General features: G+C 34.6%; 1 protein-coding gene across 1 annotated transcript in view; it reads right to left on the reverse strand.

The window, feature by feature from the left end:
• Positions 1-17,560, reverse strand: part of ADAMTS6 (ADAM metallopeptidase with thrombospondin type 1 motif 6) — a 273,337-nt gene that overhangs the window by 238,262 nt on the left and 17,515 nt on the right. The window contains exons 4-7 of the mRNA XM_030844206.3: positions 14,929-15,097; positions 9,143-9,354; positions 8,613-8,696; positions 7,951-8,096 (exon numbers count right to left, since the gene is read on the reverse strand). Of these exons, the coding sequence (XP_030700066.2) occupies positions 7,951-8,096; positions 8,613-8,696; positions 9,143-9,354; positions 14,929-15,097 (611 nt within the window). The remainder of the gene's footprint in view (positions 1-7,950; positions 8,097-8,612; positions 8,697-9,142; positions 9,355-14,928; positions 15,098-17,560) is intronic.

Below are 17,560 nucleotides of genomic sequence, written 5' to 3' on the forward strand. Positions count from 1 at the left end.
TTTCACAAGCCCCAGCAGCTTGCTCCAGAGGATACTGGCAGTTTTTACCACCAAGGTGGCCAAAAGCTATTGCTGCCACAGATTCTGGGGAAGGAGATGTCACTGTGTCCACCCCAAGAAGGAGCTGCTGTTGTGCTGGACTAGGAAAAGAACTTCCAGCACTCCCCAACCCTGAGCACATCCCAGACTCCAGAGTCATAGCTGCTCCACCTGTTCCCACACTCCAGAGCCCCAATCTAGGGCCACTCTGTGGCATCCATGCTCCAGACTCCACCCCTGTCTCTGTTCCACACACTTCAAGCTAGCCAGCGCCTGGACCCAAGTGCCACTGTTGCTCTCTATGTACTCATGCTTCAGACTCCGTCTTCACGGCCACTTCACACATACCTGCAACTCATACATCACTGCTGCTGTGGTACAGCCAGCACACCAACCCGAGAGCTGCTGTCACTCTGCAAGCACTAGCACTTCAGTCCCCAGCTCCATGACTGCTCCACAGGTGCCCACACATCAGACACCAGCACTGGTGTAAGCTCTTCCAAGCTGGACCCAGCACCAAGAGAAATCCCCTGCACCATGACCTATGTGAGAAAAAGATATCAGATGGTCTCCAGCAGCCTTTGCTGCTGGTGCAGACAAAAGCAGCCTTGGCTGTTGGGGACCCCTGAAATCTTCATCAATGCTAGCTCAGCTGATGAAACTGCATGAAGACTACAGTGCTGGGCCTTCTCCAGAGCTAGAAATGCTTCAGCTTTAAGGATACATATAGACTGAAAGTGAAGGGATGGAAAAACATATAAAAGATATTTCATGCAAATGGAAACCAAAATAGAAAAGGGATAGTTAAACTCATTATCAGACAAAATAGACTTTAAGTCAAAAGCTGAAAAAGAGATGAAGAAGGTCATGATATAATGATAAAGGGATCAATTCATCAAGAGTATACAACAATTGTAAATATATATGTACTCCAAAATCAGAGCACCTTAACGTATTAAGCAAATACTGGAAGATCAGAAGGCAGAAATAGGCAGCAATACAATAACAGTAAGGAACTTCAATACCTCAGTTTCAACAATGGACATACAGATCACTCAGACAGAAAATCAATAAGAAAATGTTGGACTTGAACTATATTTTAGACCAAACAGACATAACAGACATGTACAGAACACTGCATGCAACAGAAGCAGAATACACATTCTTCTCCAGCACATCAGGAACATTCTCCAGCCTAGATCATATAATAGGTCACAAAACAAGTGTCAACAAATTTGAGATTAAAATCATGAACACAATGGTATGAAACTAGATACCAACAACAGGAAAAAAAGCAGGAAATACATGGAAATTTTAAAACACACACTGCTGTGCAAACAATGTACCAAAGAAGAAATCAAAAGAATAATCAAAAACTATCTTGACACAAACAAAAATGGGAAAACAATGTACCAAAACTTATGGGATACAGCAAAAGCGTATCTATGAGGGAAGTTTACAGCAATAAATGACTACATTAGAAAAAGGAAATATCTCAGACAAACAACCTAACTTTACAACTTACAGAAAATAGAAAAAGAAGAACAAACTAAGCCCAAAGTTAGTAGAAGGAAGGAAATAACAAAGGTCAGAACAGAAATAATTGAAATAGAGGTTAGAAGACCAATAGAAAAGATCAAGAAAACTAAGACCTGGTTTTCCGAAAAAAAATAAACAAAATTGACAAACCTTTAGCTAAACTAAGAAAAAAAGAGAGAAGACTCAAATAAGTAAAATGAGTAATGAAAGAGGAGACATTAAAACTGATACCACATAAATACAAAGGATCATACGAGGCTACAGCCAACAATTATATACCAAGAAATTGGATAACCTAGAAGAAATGGCTAAACTATTCGAAACATACAACCTATCAACTGAATCATGAAGAAATAAAAAAACACATAGACCTATGATGAGTAAGGAGATTAAATCAGTAATCAAAAATCTCCCAACAAAGAAAGTCCAGTACTAGATGGCTTCACTGGTGATGTCTACAGAACATTTAAAGAGGAATAATACCAACCCTTCTTAAACTCTTCCCAAATATTGAAGAGAAACGAACATTTCCAAAGTCATTTTAAGAGGCCAGAATTACTCCGATACCAAAGCCAAATAAGGATACTACAAGAAACAAAATTACAGGCCAATATCCCTGGTGAACATAGATGCAAAAGTCCTAAACAAAATACTAGCAAACCAAATGCAGCAGAGTTTTGAAAGGATCATACACAATGAAGTAGGATTCATCCCTAGGATGCAAGGATGGTTCTACATTCACAAATCAAAAAATCTGATACACCACATGAACAGAATAAAGGATAAAAATCATATGATCATCTTAATAGCTGTAGAAAAAGTATTTGACAAAACTCAACAGCTGTTCATAATAAAAACTCTCAACAAATTAGGAATAGATGGAATACACCTCAACAAAACAAAGGCCATATATGACGAGCCCACAGCTAACATTATACTCAATGTTGAAAGTCTAAAAACTTTTCCTCTAAGATTAGGAAGAAGACAAGGATGCCCACTCTTTCCACTTTTATTCAATATAGTACTGGAAGTCCTAGCCAGAGCAATTAGGCAAGAAAAGGAAACAAAATGTATCCAAATTAGAAAGGAAGAAGTAAAATTCTCTGTTTGCAGATGACATAATCTTATATACAAAAAACCTAACAACCCTACCAAAAAACTGTTAGAACTAATAAATGAATTTACTAAAGTTGTAGCATACACAATCAACATGCAAAAATCAGCTGCATTTTGATACACTAACAATGAGTTATCTAAAAGCAATCCCATTTACAATAGCATCAAAAACAATTAAATACTTAGGAATAAATTTAACCAAGGAGGTGAAAGATCTATACTGGAAACTATAAGATATTGATGAAAAAAATTGAAGACAAAACACCTAAATGGAAAGCTACTGCTTGTTCTTGGACTAGAAGAATTAATGTTGTTAAAATATCCATACTACCCAAAGCAATCTACAGATGCAATGAAATTCCTATTAAAATTCCAATGACATTTTTCACAGAAATAGAAAAAAAATCTTAAAATTCATATGGAACCACTAAAGATCTCAAATAGACAAAGCAATCTTGAGAAAGAAGAACAGAGCTGGTGTCATCACACATCCTGATGTCAAACTATATTTTAAAGCTAAAGTAATCAAAATAGTATGGTACTGGCATAAAATCAGATATATAAACCAGTGGAACAGAATCAACAGCCCAAAAATAAACCCATGCATATATGACCAACTAATCTTTGACAAGGGCATCAAGAACATACAATGGGGGGAAAGGATAGTCTCTGAAATAGATGATGTTGGGAAAACTGGATATCCATATGCCAAAAAAAATGAAATCAGACCCCTATCTCACACAACTCACAAAAATAAACTCAAATTGATTAAAAACTTAAATGTAGGACCTGAAACTAAATCTCCTAGAACAAAGCATAGATGAAAATCTCCTTGACATTGGTCTAAGCAATGATTTTTTAAATATGACACCAAAAGCACAGGCAACAAAACAAATATAAACAAGTGGGACTACATCAAACTGAAAAGCTCCTGCATGGTATAGGAAACAATCAACAAAATGAAAAGGCAGTGTAAGAAATGGGAGAAAATATGTGCAAACCATATATTTGATAAGGGATTAATACCTAAAATATATAAAAATTATACAACCCAAGAACAACAACAAAAAAAATTCCAATTTAAAAATGGGCAAAGGATTTAAACAGACATTTTTCCAGAGGTAACAAAAATGGCCAACAGGCACATGAAAAGGTGCTCAACATCACCAATCATCAGGGAAATGCAAATCAAAACCACAATGAGATATCACCTCAAACCTATTAGGATGTCTATTATCAAAAAGATAAGAGATGACAAATATATTGAGGATATGAAGAAAAGGGAACGCTTGTACACTGTTGGTGGGAATGTAAATTGGTACAGCCATTATGGAAGACAGTATAGAGGTTCCCGAAAAATTTTAAATAGTACTATATGACCCAGCAATCCCACTTCTGGGAATATACCCAAAGGAAGTGAAATTAGTAAATTAGTATCTTGAAGAGGTATCTGTACTCCACATTCACTGGGGCATTATTTACAATAGTCAAGATACGGAGACAACCTAAGTGACCATTAACAGATGAACAGATAAAGAAAAGGTGAAATGCATACACACACACACACACACACACACACACACACACACACACACTGGAATATTAGTCAGTCATAAAAAAGAAAGAAATCTTGTCATCTGTGACAATGTGGATGAACCTGGAGGGCATTTTGCTATGTGAAACAAGCCAGATAGAGAAAGACAAATACTGTTTGATCTCAGTTACATGTGGACTCTTTAAAAAAAAAAAAATGTTGAACTCATAGAAACCAAGGATAGAATGGGAGTTGCCCAGAGTTGGGGGTGGGGGTGGGGGTAGAGTAAATGGGGAGATATTAGTCAAAGGGCACAAACTTTTAGCTATAAAATGAATAAATTCTGAGGATCTAAGGTACAGCATGGTGACTACACATAATATTATATGTATACTTGAAATTTGTTAAGAGAGTATAAGCATCCTCATCCAAAAAAGGAAAAAAAAAAGATAACTATGAGATGGATATGTTAATTAACTTGATTACAGCAATCAGCTCACAATGTATATGTACATCAAATCATCACACTGTACACTTTAAATATACATAATTTTGTTTGTCAATTATACCTCAGGGTTTTTTTTGGTTTTAATTTTAATTTTTTTGTCTGCGCCTCACGGCTTGTGGGATCTTAGTTCCCTGGCCAGAGACTGAACCCAGGCCCTCACAGTGAAAGCACAGAGTCCTAACCACTGGGCCACCAGGGAATTCCCAGCCTCAGTTTTTTAAAAAAAGGTTAGATAAAGCTAACTGATATATAACAGATTTCACTATATATTATACATACATATATACTTACACATAAAAATAAACATAAATGTATATAAAAATTTAAAAATATATGTATATATTAATCATTTTTAATATGCTCTTTGGTCTTAATTCAATACTTTTGATACCAGATAAAACAACAAAATTTTATTTTTAAATTTTCTTTCTGTCTAGTTATGGTGATCTGATATCTTTGTACAGCAGTTTGTTTTAAAATTATATCAATAAAATAAAACAATAAAATATCATTTGCTAAGAGGAGATAACATTTTGAGTTTTTATACTTTTTTCCAAAAGTAACTATGATTACCTAATTAACTAGGTTCCAAATGGTTTTCTGCTTAAAACATTTAAATCCCTAGGACAAAATTTGGCCTAGTAGAGATAAACATATCCATCAATTTTTCTCTGGAATTCTTGATAAACACATTATATATTCTCCCTAGTGAGCTGACATTTTGAGCAAACATAAATCATGATCTTACCTCTAAATGGTGGAGTCACAACCCTGAACATGTTAATAAGTGAGTTACATGAAGCAATTTTCAAAGTTAATATAGAATTATCTATGGAATGCTCATAATTATTTTTACTAAAAGTAGAACTGTGATTTAAACATATGTTCAATTTCACAAATCCAAAATATATAAGGGAGAGTCAAGAACTGGTAAAACCCCCAACCAATAAAAACTTAAATATTAGAGATAATACTCAGATAGTCATCTCATTTAGGTAAGTCACTCTGTGGCCCTAATAATTCAAAGATAACTGTAGACTTTTAAGTAAGCTAAAAGTTAATTTGAGACTTCAATAACAATTCAAAAAGGCATTCTACACTGTCCCAAAGGGCATTTTTCTAACCTCCATTACATAACTAATCTAAAATGATATGAGGTATGAATTTTTTGTAGTACTGTTCTTTAAATCCTGAGATGATTTCTAGTGCTATCTGAACATCAGGAGAAAAGTTTCAAAAGAAAATTTTGTGTTCAAATCTCAGACATCAAACAGGCACTCAAAGTAGCTTACAGAAGCAAAGAAGAGCTCTGCAGCGGATCAGAAAAATATCTGGGCCAATTCAGAGTAACAAGTCAGACAGTTGAATGTTGTAGCCAGTACAAAGAAAGGGTGGCTAACCGCCCAGATGTATTTCCCTACTCAAATACTTATAAATGTGCACTCTTAGTATAACTCCTGTCATTTGATGCAAAAGTTAAAAAGCCGGGAATTCCCTGGTAGTCCAGTGGTTAGGACTTGGCACTTTCACTGCAGGGGGGCCTGGGTTCAACCCCTGGTCAGGGAACTAAGATCCCGCAAACTGCGCAGTACAGTGCAGGGCAGCCAAATAAATAAATAAATTGGTTTAAAAACAAATGTTAAAAATCCAATGCAGACACAATAATAAAAATGTGAAGCATCAAGAGCCCACTGGGCATTGCCTTTTTTGCGGAGAGGTAGGGTTTTATAAATATAAGTACAGATGCCAATGCAAATATCTGTGATCATTCTGTTAAACATATGTAACAGATATTTTCCTCTAGTAATTTCATTGAAACTAATCATATCATATATATTTTTACACAAAAGTTTCTATATTTGCACAATTCCTAGTATATTTTTAACTCCTCAAATATATTTGGAAACCATTCCAGACCACAAGACCTGAGGAATTGCAGAATTTATCAGACTGACGTGTCAACACATATGAATATAGAACCTTAAAATGTTGGTTTTATTCAGCAAGTGTATCATAATCAAAGTTTTTTGGTTTACAATGTGAGGTAGATGAAGTCAATTAAAATAAGTGTAACTGTAAAAAAATAAATGAACTCAGAAACTTTAACTCTACAACTCAGTTAACAGGAACATTTTTCAAAAAGCTAAATTCACATTATCTTACTGGGTCTCAATATTCTGATCCTGTATACTTTATACTCCCCCTCCACAGAGTCTAATGTGGAGTCAATGGGCACACCACAGATGACGCATATGTTAAATACTGCCTTGCAAATTAAAAGAAATAATCCACTTAGCCAAGATAGAATAACGCTTCCATTTTGCTCATTTGTTTATTTGTTATTACTTGTTTTCATTTTTAAATACTAATAAGAGATCAAAAGAGAAGCATCTTTAAATGATTTAAGCATGGTTCTAACCAACCATGATTAGAGTATTAAAAAATTAAGACAGACAGCAAAGTATAATCAAAGAAGACAGGATCACCAGGGCTTGAGCCCTGCTCTTTCACTTAAATATTTTGAACTGGTCTCCTCATTTCTTACATGGGAAAAATAATAAGAATATCTACTTCACAGAATTTTTGTTGGAGAGTAAGGAGAAAATGGATCTGAATACAGTTTTATAAAACAGGAAAGAAATATATGAATTCACTGGGTTATCATCAAGTAATAATTTTGCCTGAGGGAAAAACTATTCAACATATAGTATAGTAAATATGCTTCTTTATACCTCTTAATTAAAATATTTTAAATTAAATAAACATTCATCTAAGTAAACTGAGTAACCACCGATGTCCTCCTCCCTTTTAACAATTTGGAGGTAAGACTAATTAATATATTTTATAACCAAGAGTGATGACCCATTTTTATGTTTAAAACAGATTTTTCTCATACTTTTCAATCTTGCTTTTAGCATGTATTTTGTTCAACTAACAAAACATATATGTGCTTCCAGTTAAAATTTATGAATAGACCTTAGGAGAAGAAAAGATATATATTAAACTTCTAAGTAAACTCTAAATCTTTTCTCTTATTTGGTTCATTTAATGCAAACACAACAATACTGCAGTATATTCTTTCTCAGTGGTGAATAATAAATTACCATTTTGCTTTCTCTGTACTCATTACCTGAATGAGACTTTAGATAGAACCAAATATAGTTACAATATCAAACACAATAATCAAAGGTAAAATACTTGCAACAAACCATACCTAGTAATAAGAACTGCATTATCGTGGTGGGCAATCCCATTTTCTGGAATGGTGTTTCCATCACTTTGGTGGGAGAGAATGGATTTCTGCCATTTACAGAAGCTATCGAGGGACTTGTCTGCATGGTGGTTTATCTCCAAGTTTGGCTGCAATACAACATGCATACCAGAAATGTTCCAAACAAATTACTAAGGTCAGTTGTTAAAACTTTTGAAGGCTAAAGTGGGACTATAATTAGAAGTAGTGGTTTCTAGGAATAACCTCTTGCCAATTTTTATCTCTGTAATATTTGACCTAGAATTAATTTAGTGTATTATTGAACAGACATTCTTTCCAGTTCCAGCTTTAATGATAATGTGAATATATGTGATTATCAGCCTACAAAACCAACCAAAACCACTTTATAAGGTCTGCCATGCAAATGCTCATCTTTATACTGAAACATATAGCTAACACACATACATATAGCTTTAACATGACATAAGAGGTATATTCTTGTAAACTCTTTCAAATTTGCTTAAAATATTAAATGCTTAGAGCTGAAAGACATAGCCAACTAGAACTTTCTAAGAGGAACAATAATAAAATATATTATTCTTTAATACATAATTCTACAGTCTGTCTGTTAGGAGCTTTAGATTTATAAACTAACTCATTCTTACCTGATCTTCTGTGAGAACAATTAAACGGGCCACTATAATATTCACAACGTTTCCTAGGCTGGAATCACGGTAAAGTTTGGCAACCTGACCTCCAGAAAATAAGAAAAGACACAAAGTCAGACAAAAATCATAAGGTGATTGTTTGATTTTATTTTTAAAGTGGTAAAACAATTTTTCATCCATTTAACCACTGCTTATATAAAAAGATTCTTTTATCCCACACCACTTAGAACTCTACCCTCAAGATGCCTTGGTAAAAGATTTGTTATACAAGTCTACTTCAAGAAAAATTGTCTCCTAAAGGTGAATTACAACATAGTAATTAATTAAGAGGGTGAGCTGATCTAAATGAACAATAAGGTCACCTTTAAATTTATTTTCTATGGAACTGAAAAAGTAATAGATCGATTCTTTCTAACTTTTGATGAGTTAATTCTCAAAATCATTATTTCACAATAAAAATCCATGACCTTAGTCAAAAATCATAACAAACTATTAAGTTAAAAATTATATAGAGGGATCAAACTTACAATATTCATCACACTCAAAATGTAATGTTCAATGTCTTTGCGGCCATGGTAGCCCACCATCATTTTGTCTGCCACTACTAATGTCTCCACAAACCGCTCAATGCTTACTGATCTCTTCTGTCTCTGGTGGATATGTATGCCATTAATTGGTAGTGAAGAAGGAAAAGCAGATGTGTCATTCAACCACCAAGGCTTGCCACTTCTTAGGAGGTCTACAATAAAAACAATTATCTAGTTCACATAGGTTCACTAATTAAACATATTTATTCATGGAGTTTTCATGTAGACATACTTCTCATAAATTCTCTAACACACTAAGATTTTTCAGAGTGAGGGAAGGGGATGAGGAAATGCAGTAGTGAAAAAATTAAACTTCAAATTTTTCAAAATAATCATATTACCTTAAAAAATTAATAACATTCAACTGCTCATGAAAACAAAACAAAATATATCTAATAGTTTACTTTAAAAAAGGAATCTTCAAATAATCATTTCATATTTTTCCAGTGAGTGATTATGTCATAATACTTTTAAATTTAGAATATGTACTTAAAAAAATCATTTAAAGTTGTTTAAAAAGCAACTAAAGCATTGACTTTCTAAACAGCCTAAGACAGTTCTGATGAAGAATATTAATGTTGCAAAAAATCTATTCCTAAAATGCTTTTTGAGCATTTATTTTAAAGTAAGATGCTTTTATTAAACTATCTTAATAGAGCAATTCTATACTGCTCTAGAAATCTCAAATCTAAAAGGCTGTGAATTATCTTTTTCATTTAATTTTGTATTCTACAACTATTTATCCTGACAAAGTACCCAAAGTATTCCTTTTCCATAACCTAGAGGTCAATGGCATTAGACTGAGAGTTGAAAGACAATGATTCCGACATAACTCACTTTAAACCACATTTCAGTGTGGATTGCAGCTTTATCCTTTGATTTCTAGATACTTGGTCCTTCAGCACAGAGGAAACCTTTTAGTACTATGGCATTTGTAAACACTTGCCTCATTTATATTCATCTTCATTTAATAAACTTGAGCAAGTACAGGTCCTCTGTATACCTCACTTTCATATCCTTATTGAACAGGAAATCTTTCTAACCACCACTTACTGAAAAATTTAGTTACGAAAAGTTAGAGTAATCTATATAATCTACTTGACAGAAAGTGGCACTATACTGTTTTTCTTCAGCCTTTCCCTTTTAAAAATTACTTTGAGAGAAGTTATAAATTTTAAGAAATAAGAGATGGAAATGACCATGAGAAGCATCAGTCAAATACTTTTGAAACTCATATAAATTAAATGAGTGTCTTTATTCCTACAGGTGAAGAGAGGCAGAAATATACTACTTCTTAATTCAATAGCATATCCCCAAGACAGCCAGTGAGTATTCCCCTATGACCACTGTGGCAGACAGACTCTTAAGGTGGCTCCCATAACCTCCTGTGTCCTCATCTCCTCCCTTGAGTATGAGCCGGACCTGTGACTTGCTTCCAACCAACAGAAGACAGGAAAGATGATGGGATGTACATGATTACATGTATATGACTACATACCTATGTTACATAATATTGTAGCATCTTACTAAAGTCATTCCCTTGCTGACTTAGAGGAAGGAAACAACCAAGTTGGTGAATTGTACATTGTACATTCCAGAGGTGGCCTCTGGCAAACAACCAGCCAGAAACTAGTTTTCAGTCCTATGACAGCAAGGAACTGAATGCTGCCAACAACCATGGGTGTGAGGAAGTGAATTCTTCCCCAGTAAAGACTCTGGATAAGAACCCAGCCCTGGCTGAGGTTAAATAAATAACCTATACATACACAGATTCCTGGTCCACAGAAAATGTGAGATAATAAAAGTGTATTGCTTAAGCCATTGGGTTTGTGGTAATATCGTTATGAGACAGCCAAATCTTTTCTGCATTAACATTACTCCAATTTCTCCTGCTCAGTTTTCTGTGATCATGAAACCACTCATGTATTCAAATCATGCCTAGTCTTCTCCTTCCTCTGGCTGGACAGCTTAAATGTCTAAATACAGGATAGAATTTCCATTATTTTGATAATTTTCACTCTCATTCAATTTCTCCTTATTTTTATTTAAAGTATTGTATAAAGAATTAGACCATGATTGGGCAACATAAACACTTAGCAATAGTGTTTCTCATTTGATAGGATTTAGTATAAGGTAGCTGCTGTTATCATCATATTCACAATTTTCAACTTTTTAGCTTTTTAATTGTTAGCTTGCTTGGCTATTGCTCCATCAGAAATATATATATACAGTGTCTTTGATGGACATTCATAAGTGAAAAGATATAATCGTTATACTCAAAAGATTTGTAGTCTAATAAATATATGTAATATACACACATGCATACTGAATGAATAAAATCTAAAAAGGTAACATCTTTAGTTTCATTCTAAAGATTAAAATCTTTCCCGTATGATTAGATCATTACAAAACAATATCTACATTTTATAATTGTCAACTGACTGCTTAATGTTAAGTTCAATGATCTGTAATGAATATCTCTTTTAGTCTAAAATAAAATACACAACTGACTTGTTTTATTTTGTTTCAAAATAGAGATTAGTAGTTCAAATGATACTCATTACATGTGTATTAATGAGTATTAATACACATATTGTATTATTGCTCAGTTTAATTTTGGATTGAGTATTGAATGTTAAAGAAAACATTCCTCCACAAACATATACAATAAAGAACTTTTCCCCCAAGGCCAAGTACATAGATCTCTGTCATCTGAAATATAATTTTGAGTTTTTGATCAATCTCAAAATATCTTTAATATATACAGCCATGCAAAATTATCTCATTGATCTGGTTTATTTTTATTTCTTTTTTTAATATTTATGTATTTATTTGGCTGCATCGGGTCTTAGTTGCGACATGCAGGATCTTCGTTGCAGCATGAGGGATCTTTCACTGCGGCGTGCAGGCTCTAGAGCACACAGGCTCAGTAGCTGCGGCCCGAGGACTTAGCGCCCCGTGGCATGTGGGACCTTAGTTCCCTGACCACGGATCGAACCTGCATCCCCTGCATTGGAAGGCGGATTCTTAACCACTGGACAACCAGGGAAGTCCCTGATCTGGTTTATTTTTCACTACTCACTTACTACTTCTTGACGGTTGGCCATGCTATTTATGTTTTGTTTAAATGCTTATTTAGTTAACTGTCTCTCCTCACTAGAATATAAGATCCCTTGGAGTAAGGAGTTTTCCTGCTTTATTTGTTGCTGCATCCCAGCACTGAGAATAGTTTTGCATATGCATGCTAAATTAATATTTATTTAATAAATATATAAGTAGATAATGCAGGTATAAAGACAAAATAATATCTATATGAATAGACTATAAGAACATTCAGTTATCTCTGGGTGGTAAAAGAGCAACTTTCATTTTCTTTTTTATTTTTCTTTTTATCCTGTATTTTCTAAAATTTCTACAAAGAACAGATATTACTTTCATAAAAAATTTTTAATCAATAGCTTAAATCTAATTAGAATGGGAAAATTCATATTTGAATATGAGATAAAAATACCCACTGTCAAGAGGGTTTTCATATCTTATATTCTGATATAAACTTGAGTTCCTGATTAACAGATTAACTGGCAATGTGTATGCCTATAACAGCATATCTCACTTGAACGACGTTGTTGAGCTAGTGTCACAATTAAGGTAGTTCTTAACCAGACATTTCTCAAACTTATTAAACATAAAGTGATTTTTTCCCCAATAACATCTAGTGACATTCCCATGGAATTTAGGGAGCTACTACTATAATCCCACTACTGGGAAGCCAGTGAAGGTGTGTAAGCCAGAATTAGGAGATAGACTTGACTAAAGACAGAAAAGGACAAACCTGGAGATAGGAAGACTAGATAGAAAGTCATTACAGGGGTCTATGATGGCAATAAAAGTAGATTTGGAGAACTGCCTGATTCATGCCTAAACCATTGAAAAATAAGGCTCTGCCTGGTAAATACCAGTTAGTAACGAAATAGTCACTTCAAAAGAGGATAACCTGAATCTCAAACAGTTAAGAGATACCTTTCAGAACATGATGAAATCTTTAAATATTTTTGCAAAAGGTGATCTTTAAACATCATGTTATGGAAAAAATGGTGGCAAAATTATATGACAATAAACAGCTAAATATATGAATCCTAGTTTTTAAAAAATTTATATAAAGTTGTACTTATAGCCTAAATTTTGTTAAATATAAGATAAACTATTTCCATAATGTTTAGCTTCTTTATTCATTTCAAAGACAAATCAAACCTTTTTTCATTATTTACCATGACACTGTATTTCATGCCTCAACTAGATTCACTTTAAGTGACCTTTTTCTAGTACCAATTATTCTTGACCAACAAGAACCTCTCATAATTAAAAGCCTCAGAGATGACTCAAGAAGAGAGTATGGAGAATGAGAACTCCAAAGAACAACTGTACTTGAAGCAGAAGTAAAAGAGCCTATAAGGATACAGAGAAGAAACAAGAGCGTGATGCATTCACTAATTCACAAGGCAACCCATTCCATTATAACAAATCTACCTGTTGAACCCATTCTATTTTTTATTAAATTTACTTGTTGGTGAACTCTTCTCTGTATTGAGCTGAAATCTCCTTCTGAAATATTCTGCTCCTAGTTCCAGCTACTAGAACTACATGGAATAAATCTACTCCTTTTTTTTTTTTTAATATAGTGGCTCTTTAAATGCTAGAAAAAGTCATCCCAATAATAATGATAGCTACCATTGTACTGAGTAACTAATGTGTGCTGAAAGGAGTACTCAAGAGAGGTTGGATAATTTGTCCACAAGTATGCCAAAGCCCATGTTCTTTCTACTATGCTATGCTATATCCTCTATTTCTCTAAGCTTTCTAAGCTTTAGACTAAACAGCCTCCTAACTCCCTACCCTAGTCTTTCTCTTCTCTAAATCAGTCTCCATATGGTTGCCAGAGTAATCTTTTTAAAACCCAAATCTGATCTTGTGATTTCTACTGCATAAAACCTTTCAGTAGGATTCCAGTATACTGAAGGTAAACTCCTCGAAGTGGTTTACAAGCCCTTTGTGATTTGGCCACTTTTTATCTCTCCAGTTTCACCTCTCATGACCACTCCCCCCCAACCACTATGAATCTCACCCCTTCTCTAATATCCAGTTATATGAACTGTCAGTTCCTGGAATGTGACATTCTCTCTTTTGTTTCAGAATCTTTGTAAATGCTATTCCCTTTATATGGAACACTCTACCCATTACTCCCTCAGCTTAAAAGTCACTTCCTCCCTGAAGTCTTCTTTGACCACTAAAGGCTAGGTTTGTTGTCCCTATTATGTATTTCTATAGTACTCTAACTAACACTATCTTTGAATACTACCTTTAAGACTCTTCAAGTCTTATTCAAATGTTTAGATTCCTACCACTAGCATAAAAATATCAGGCAAACCAAACAGCACAGAGTACTATGGAACACCTGTGCATGAAAGCTGTAACTATTACCTGGATAAAATAAGGTTTCCCCTTCTAAGAAAAAAATATCAAATTTTACACAGGTTTGTATTTTACGGACTTCTTAAGAGCTTCCAAAATTGACTTAAAACTATCAATAGGTGACATATTTTAAGAGGACTCTGGACATTATCATTCTAATTACTCAAATTCCTGTTTACTTTTATTATTAATCTTACCTTACGTGCCAGAAGAAAGTGGCAATACAAGACTATACTTTCTAAAAGCCCCACACTCACCCGAAACCCCACAATGAGAGTGATCATATAGATGCCGTTGTTGAAGGGTAGACTTTTTGTAAATAACATGAGGATGGCCATTTTCATAACTAAAATGTTTGGAGTCCTCTGTGGTATTCTTTAATGGTTCAATAAAATATTCTTCATCTTCTGTAGCAATAACACCATGCTAAAAGAAAAAGAAACAAAGAATTTACCAAGAAGAATCATTTTAAATATTAATTAGTATTATTACCAGGAGTCAAAAATAAACTGATACCTCTCCAAAAAGGAGGTTAAAACACATGTTGATAGAAATTTAGTGAATTATCTATACTCAGCAAAACATTATATAAATTTTCCTATTCTGTAAAAAGGATGTTTAAATACCTTTACATGCTATGCCCTGTACTAAGCATAACACATACATTATTTCCTCTAATCTTCCCAATAACGATGTGAGGTAGCAGAGACCTCTTGTATGTTCACTAAGACTTATTTCCTTTCCAAATTGTGCACACAACTTAACTGACTCCTATGCGTTTAGGTATAGCTTTGTAACTGAGTTTTGGCCAATAGAAAATAGGCAGAGCATATACCACTTTCAGGCCCACCCCCCGAGAACCTCTCCAGTGGAATTCTCTACTCTCTCTGAGAAAAGACCTAGGAAAGGTGGAAGCCAAAAGAGAAAGAACATGGGTCCCTGACTGACCTCATGGAAAGCTGTCCAATCTAGACACACATAAGGGAGAAATAAACTATTGTGATAAACTACTCCCATTTAAAGTTTTATGTTACACCAGTATATATGTCCTTAATTCATATATGTCCCATACATCCCCATTTTGTAGATGAAGTAATAGGTTCAGAGGTTAAGAACCTGCCCATCATTATATAGAGGTAAGTGAAGGCACTGGTATTCCCACAAAGCTCTGCTCTTATTTACAGTATTATATAGCCTTACATCTATTTACTTAGCCAAGTCCTACTTAGCTCAGTCATAGCTCCTCTTTAAAACTTTTTTTGAGTCCAACTGCAGTAGCATCAGCCTCCTCTGATCTCCAACAGAGCTTATTATTGGTATCATTTATTTTTAATTAATTCTATTATGCTTTGCTACATCTCAGGTCTTGAATCTGTATTCAAATTTGGTATAACTTTCCAACTGCATGTTTTATTTTCCCAACCATACTATTTGCTGTCTTAAAGAAAGGGTTTCTTGGTAACAGTTACACCCATAGAAAATGTCTCATATGTAGTATATACAGCCAATAAAATTTGCTGATTAAAAGAAATGAGATAGTAAGTTATCTACATCAGAAATAAGAACTTCCATCCTTGTCTAATAGTGTTTTCCTAAGAATGGCACATGTGAGGACTGTTCTTAACCCAACTAATTTACCCTGTAACACTGGAAAAAACATAAACTCTCTGAGCGTATTTCCTCAGCTGGAAAAATGAAAGGGTTGGTGTAAATTAGTGGTTTTAAAACAGCACTCTAGGGAGCCCTAAGGGTTCCATGGAAGTGCCCTTAGGGGACTGCCCCAGACAACAAAGGTAGACCTGCCTGGCTTGGATTCCTGGGATTAGGAATCAGCTGTGTTTTTATTAATCTATATATTAAGTTTCCACATAACATTTCATTTGAGAAAAGAATTTTGCCGATTTAAAAAGAAAAAAAAAGCTAAAAACCTCTGGTCCAGATAATCTCTAAGATCCCTTTGAATCTAAACCTCTATGATTCTGTTTAGGGAAATTCATGCTAAGTACCACATGCTTGGAAAGAAAAATAAGACATAATCAGAGTTGCTCTAACTTACAGATGAAGTTGGCAGCCACCTACATGAAATGAGCTAAAGAATGCAAAAAACAAAAAAGCAGACCTAGGGCTTCCCTGGTGGCGCAGTGGTTGAGAGTCCACCTGCTGATACAGGGGACGCGGGTTTGTGCCCCGGTCCGGGAAGATCTCACATGCCGCGGAGCGGCTGGGCCCATGAGCCATGGCCACTAAGCCTGCGCGTCTGGAGCCTGTGCTCCGCAACGGGAGGGGCCACAACGGTGAGAGGCCCGCGTACCGCAAAAAGAAAAAAAAAGCAGACCTAGTCACTTCACATTATTTTCACCACTGTTGCTTTACTTTTAGGATATTAGTCCCTAAATTAAATGCAAATACTGACAGGAATAATATAATACGCCAGTAACAAATTCTAATACCTGATCATGAATTACTTTACCATCAAGATTAACAAAGTAATAGCAAACTGAGAAGGCTCCTGAAGAAAAGAGGGCACATGCAGAAGAGAGGGCTTGTATAAGAAGTTTTGATAAGTGTCTAGAGTACTGCCCAGAAAGGGGAGAGCACTAAAGTCATGTGATGCTGGACTATGGGCAGAAGATGTCAAAAGGTCCTCAGCAAAAAACTCAGGTTGCTGGAGAAAAACAGAGTCAGAAACTTGGTAAGTAAATAAAATCTCTAATTTCAAGAACGGAAAGGCCCTGGAAGAAAATCCAGAGTTAGGTACTCTGTAAAATGTTTACACTCATTATCTCATTTAATCTTAATAGCTCTATGAAGTAAATACTACTATCAGGTCTACTTGGCAGATGAGAAACCTACACTGAGCAAAGCTAAGTAACAAATTCACTCAACTAT

The sequence above is a fragment of the Globicephala melas genome, chromosome 3 (genome assembly GCF_963455315.2).
Source record: "Globicephala melas chromosome 3, mGloMel1.2, whole genome shotgun sequence".
Classification (NCBI taxonomy): domain Eukaryota; kingdom Metazoa; phylum Chordata; class Mammalia; order Artiodactyla; family Delphinidae; genus Globicephala; species Globicephala melas.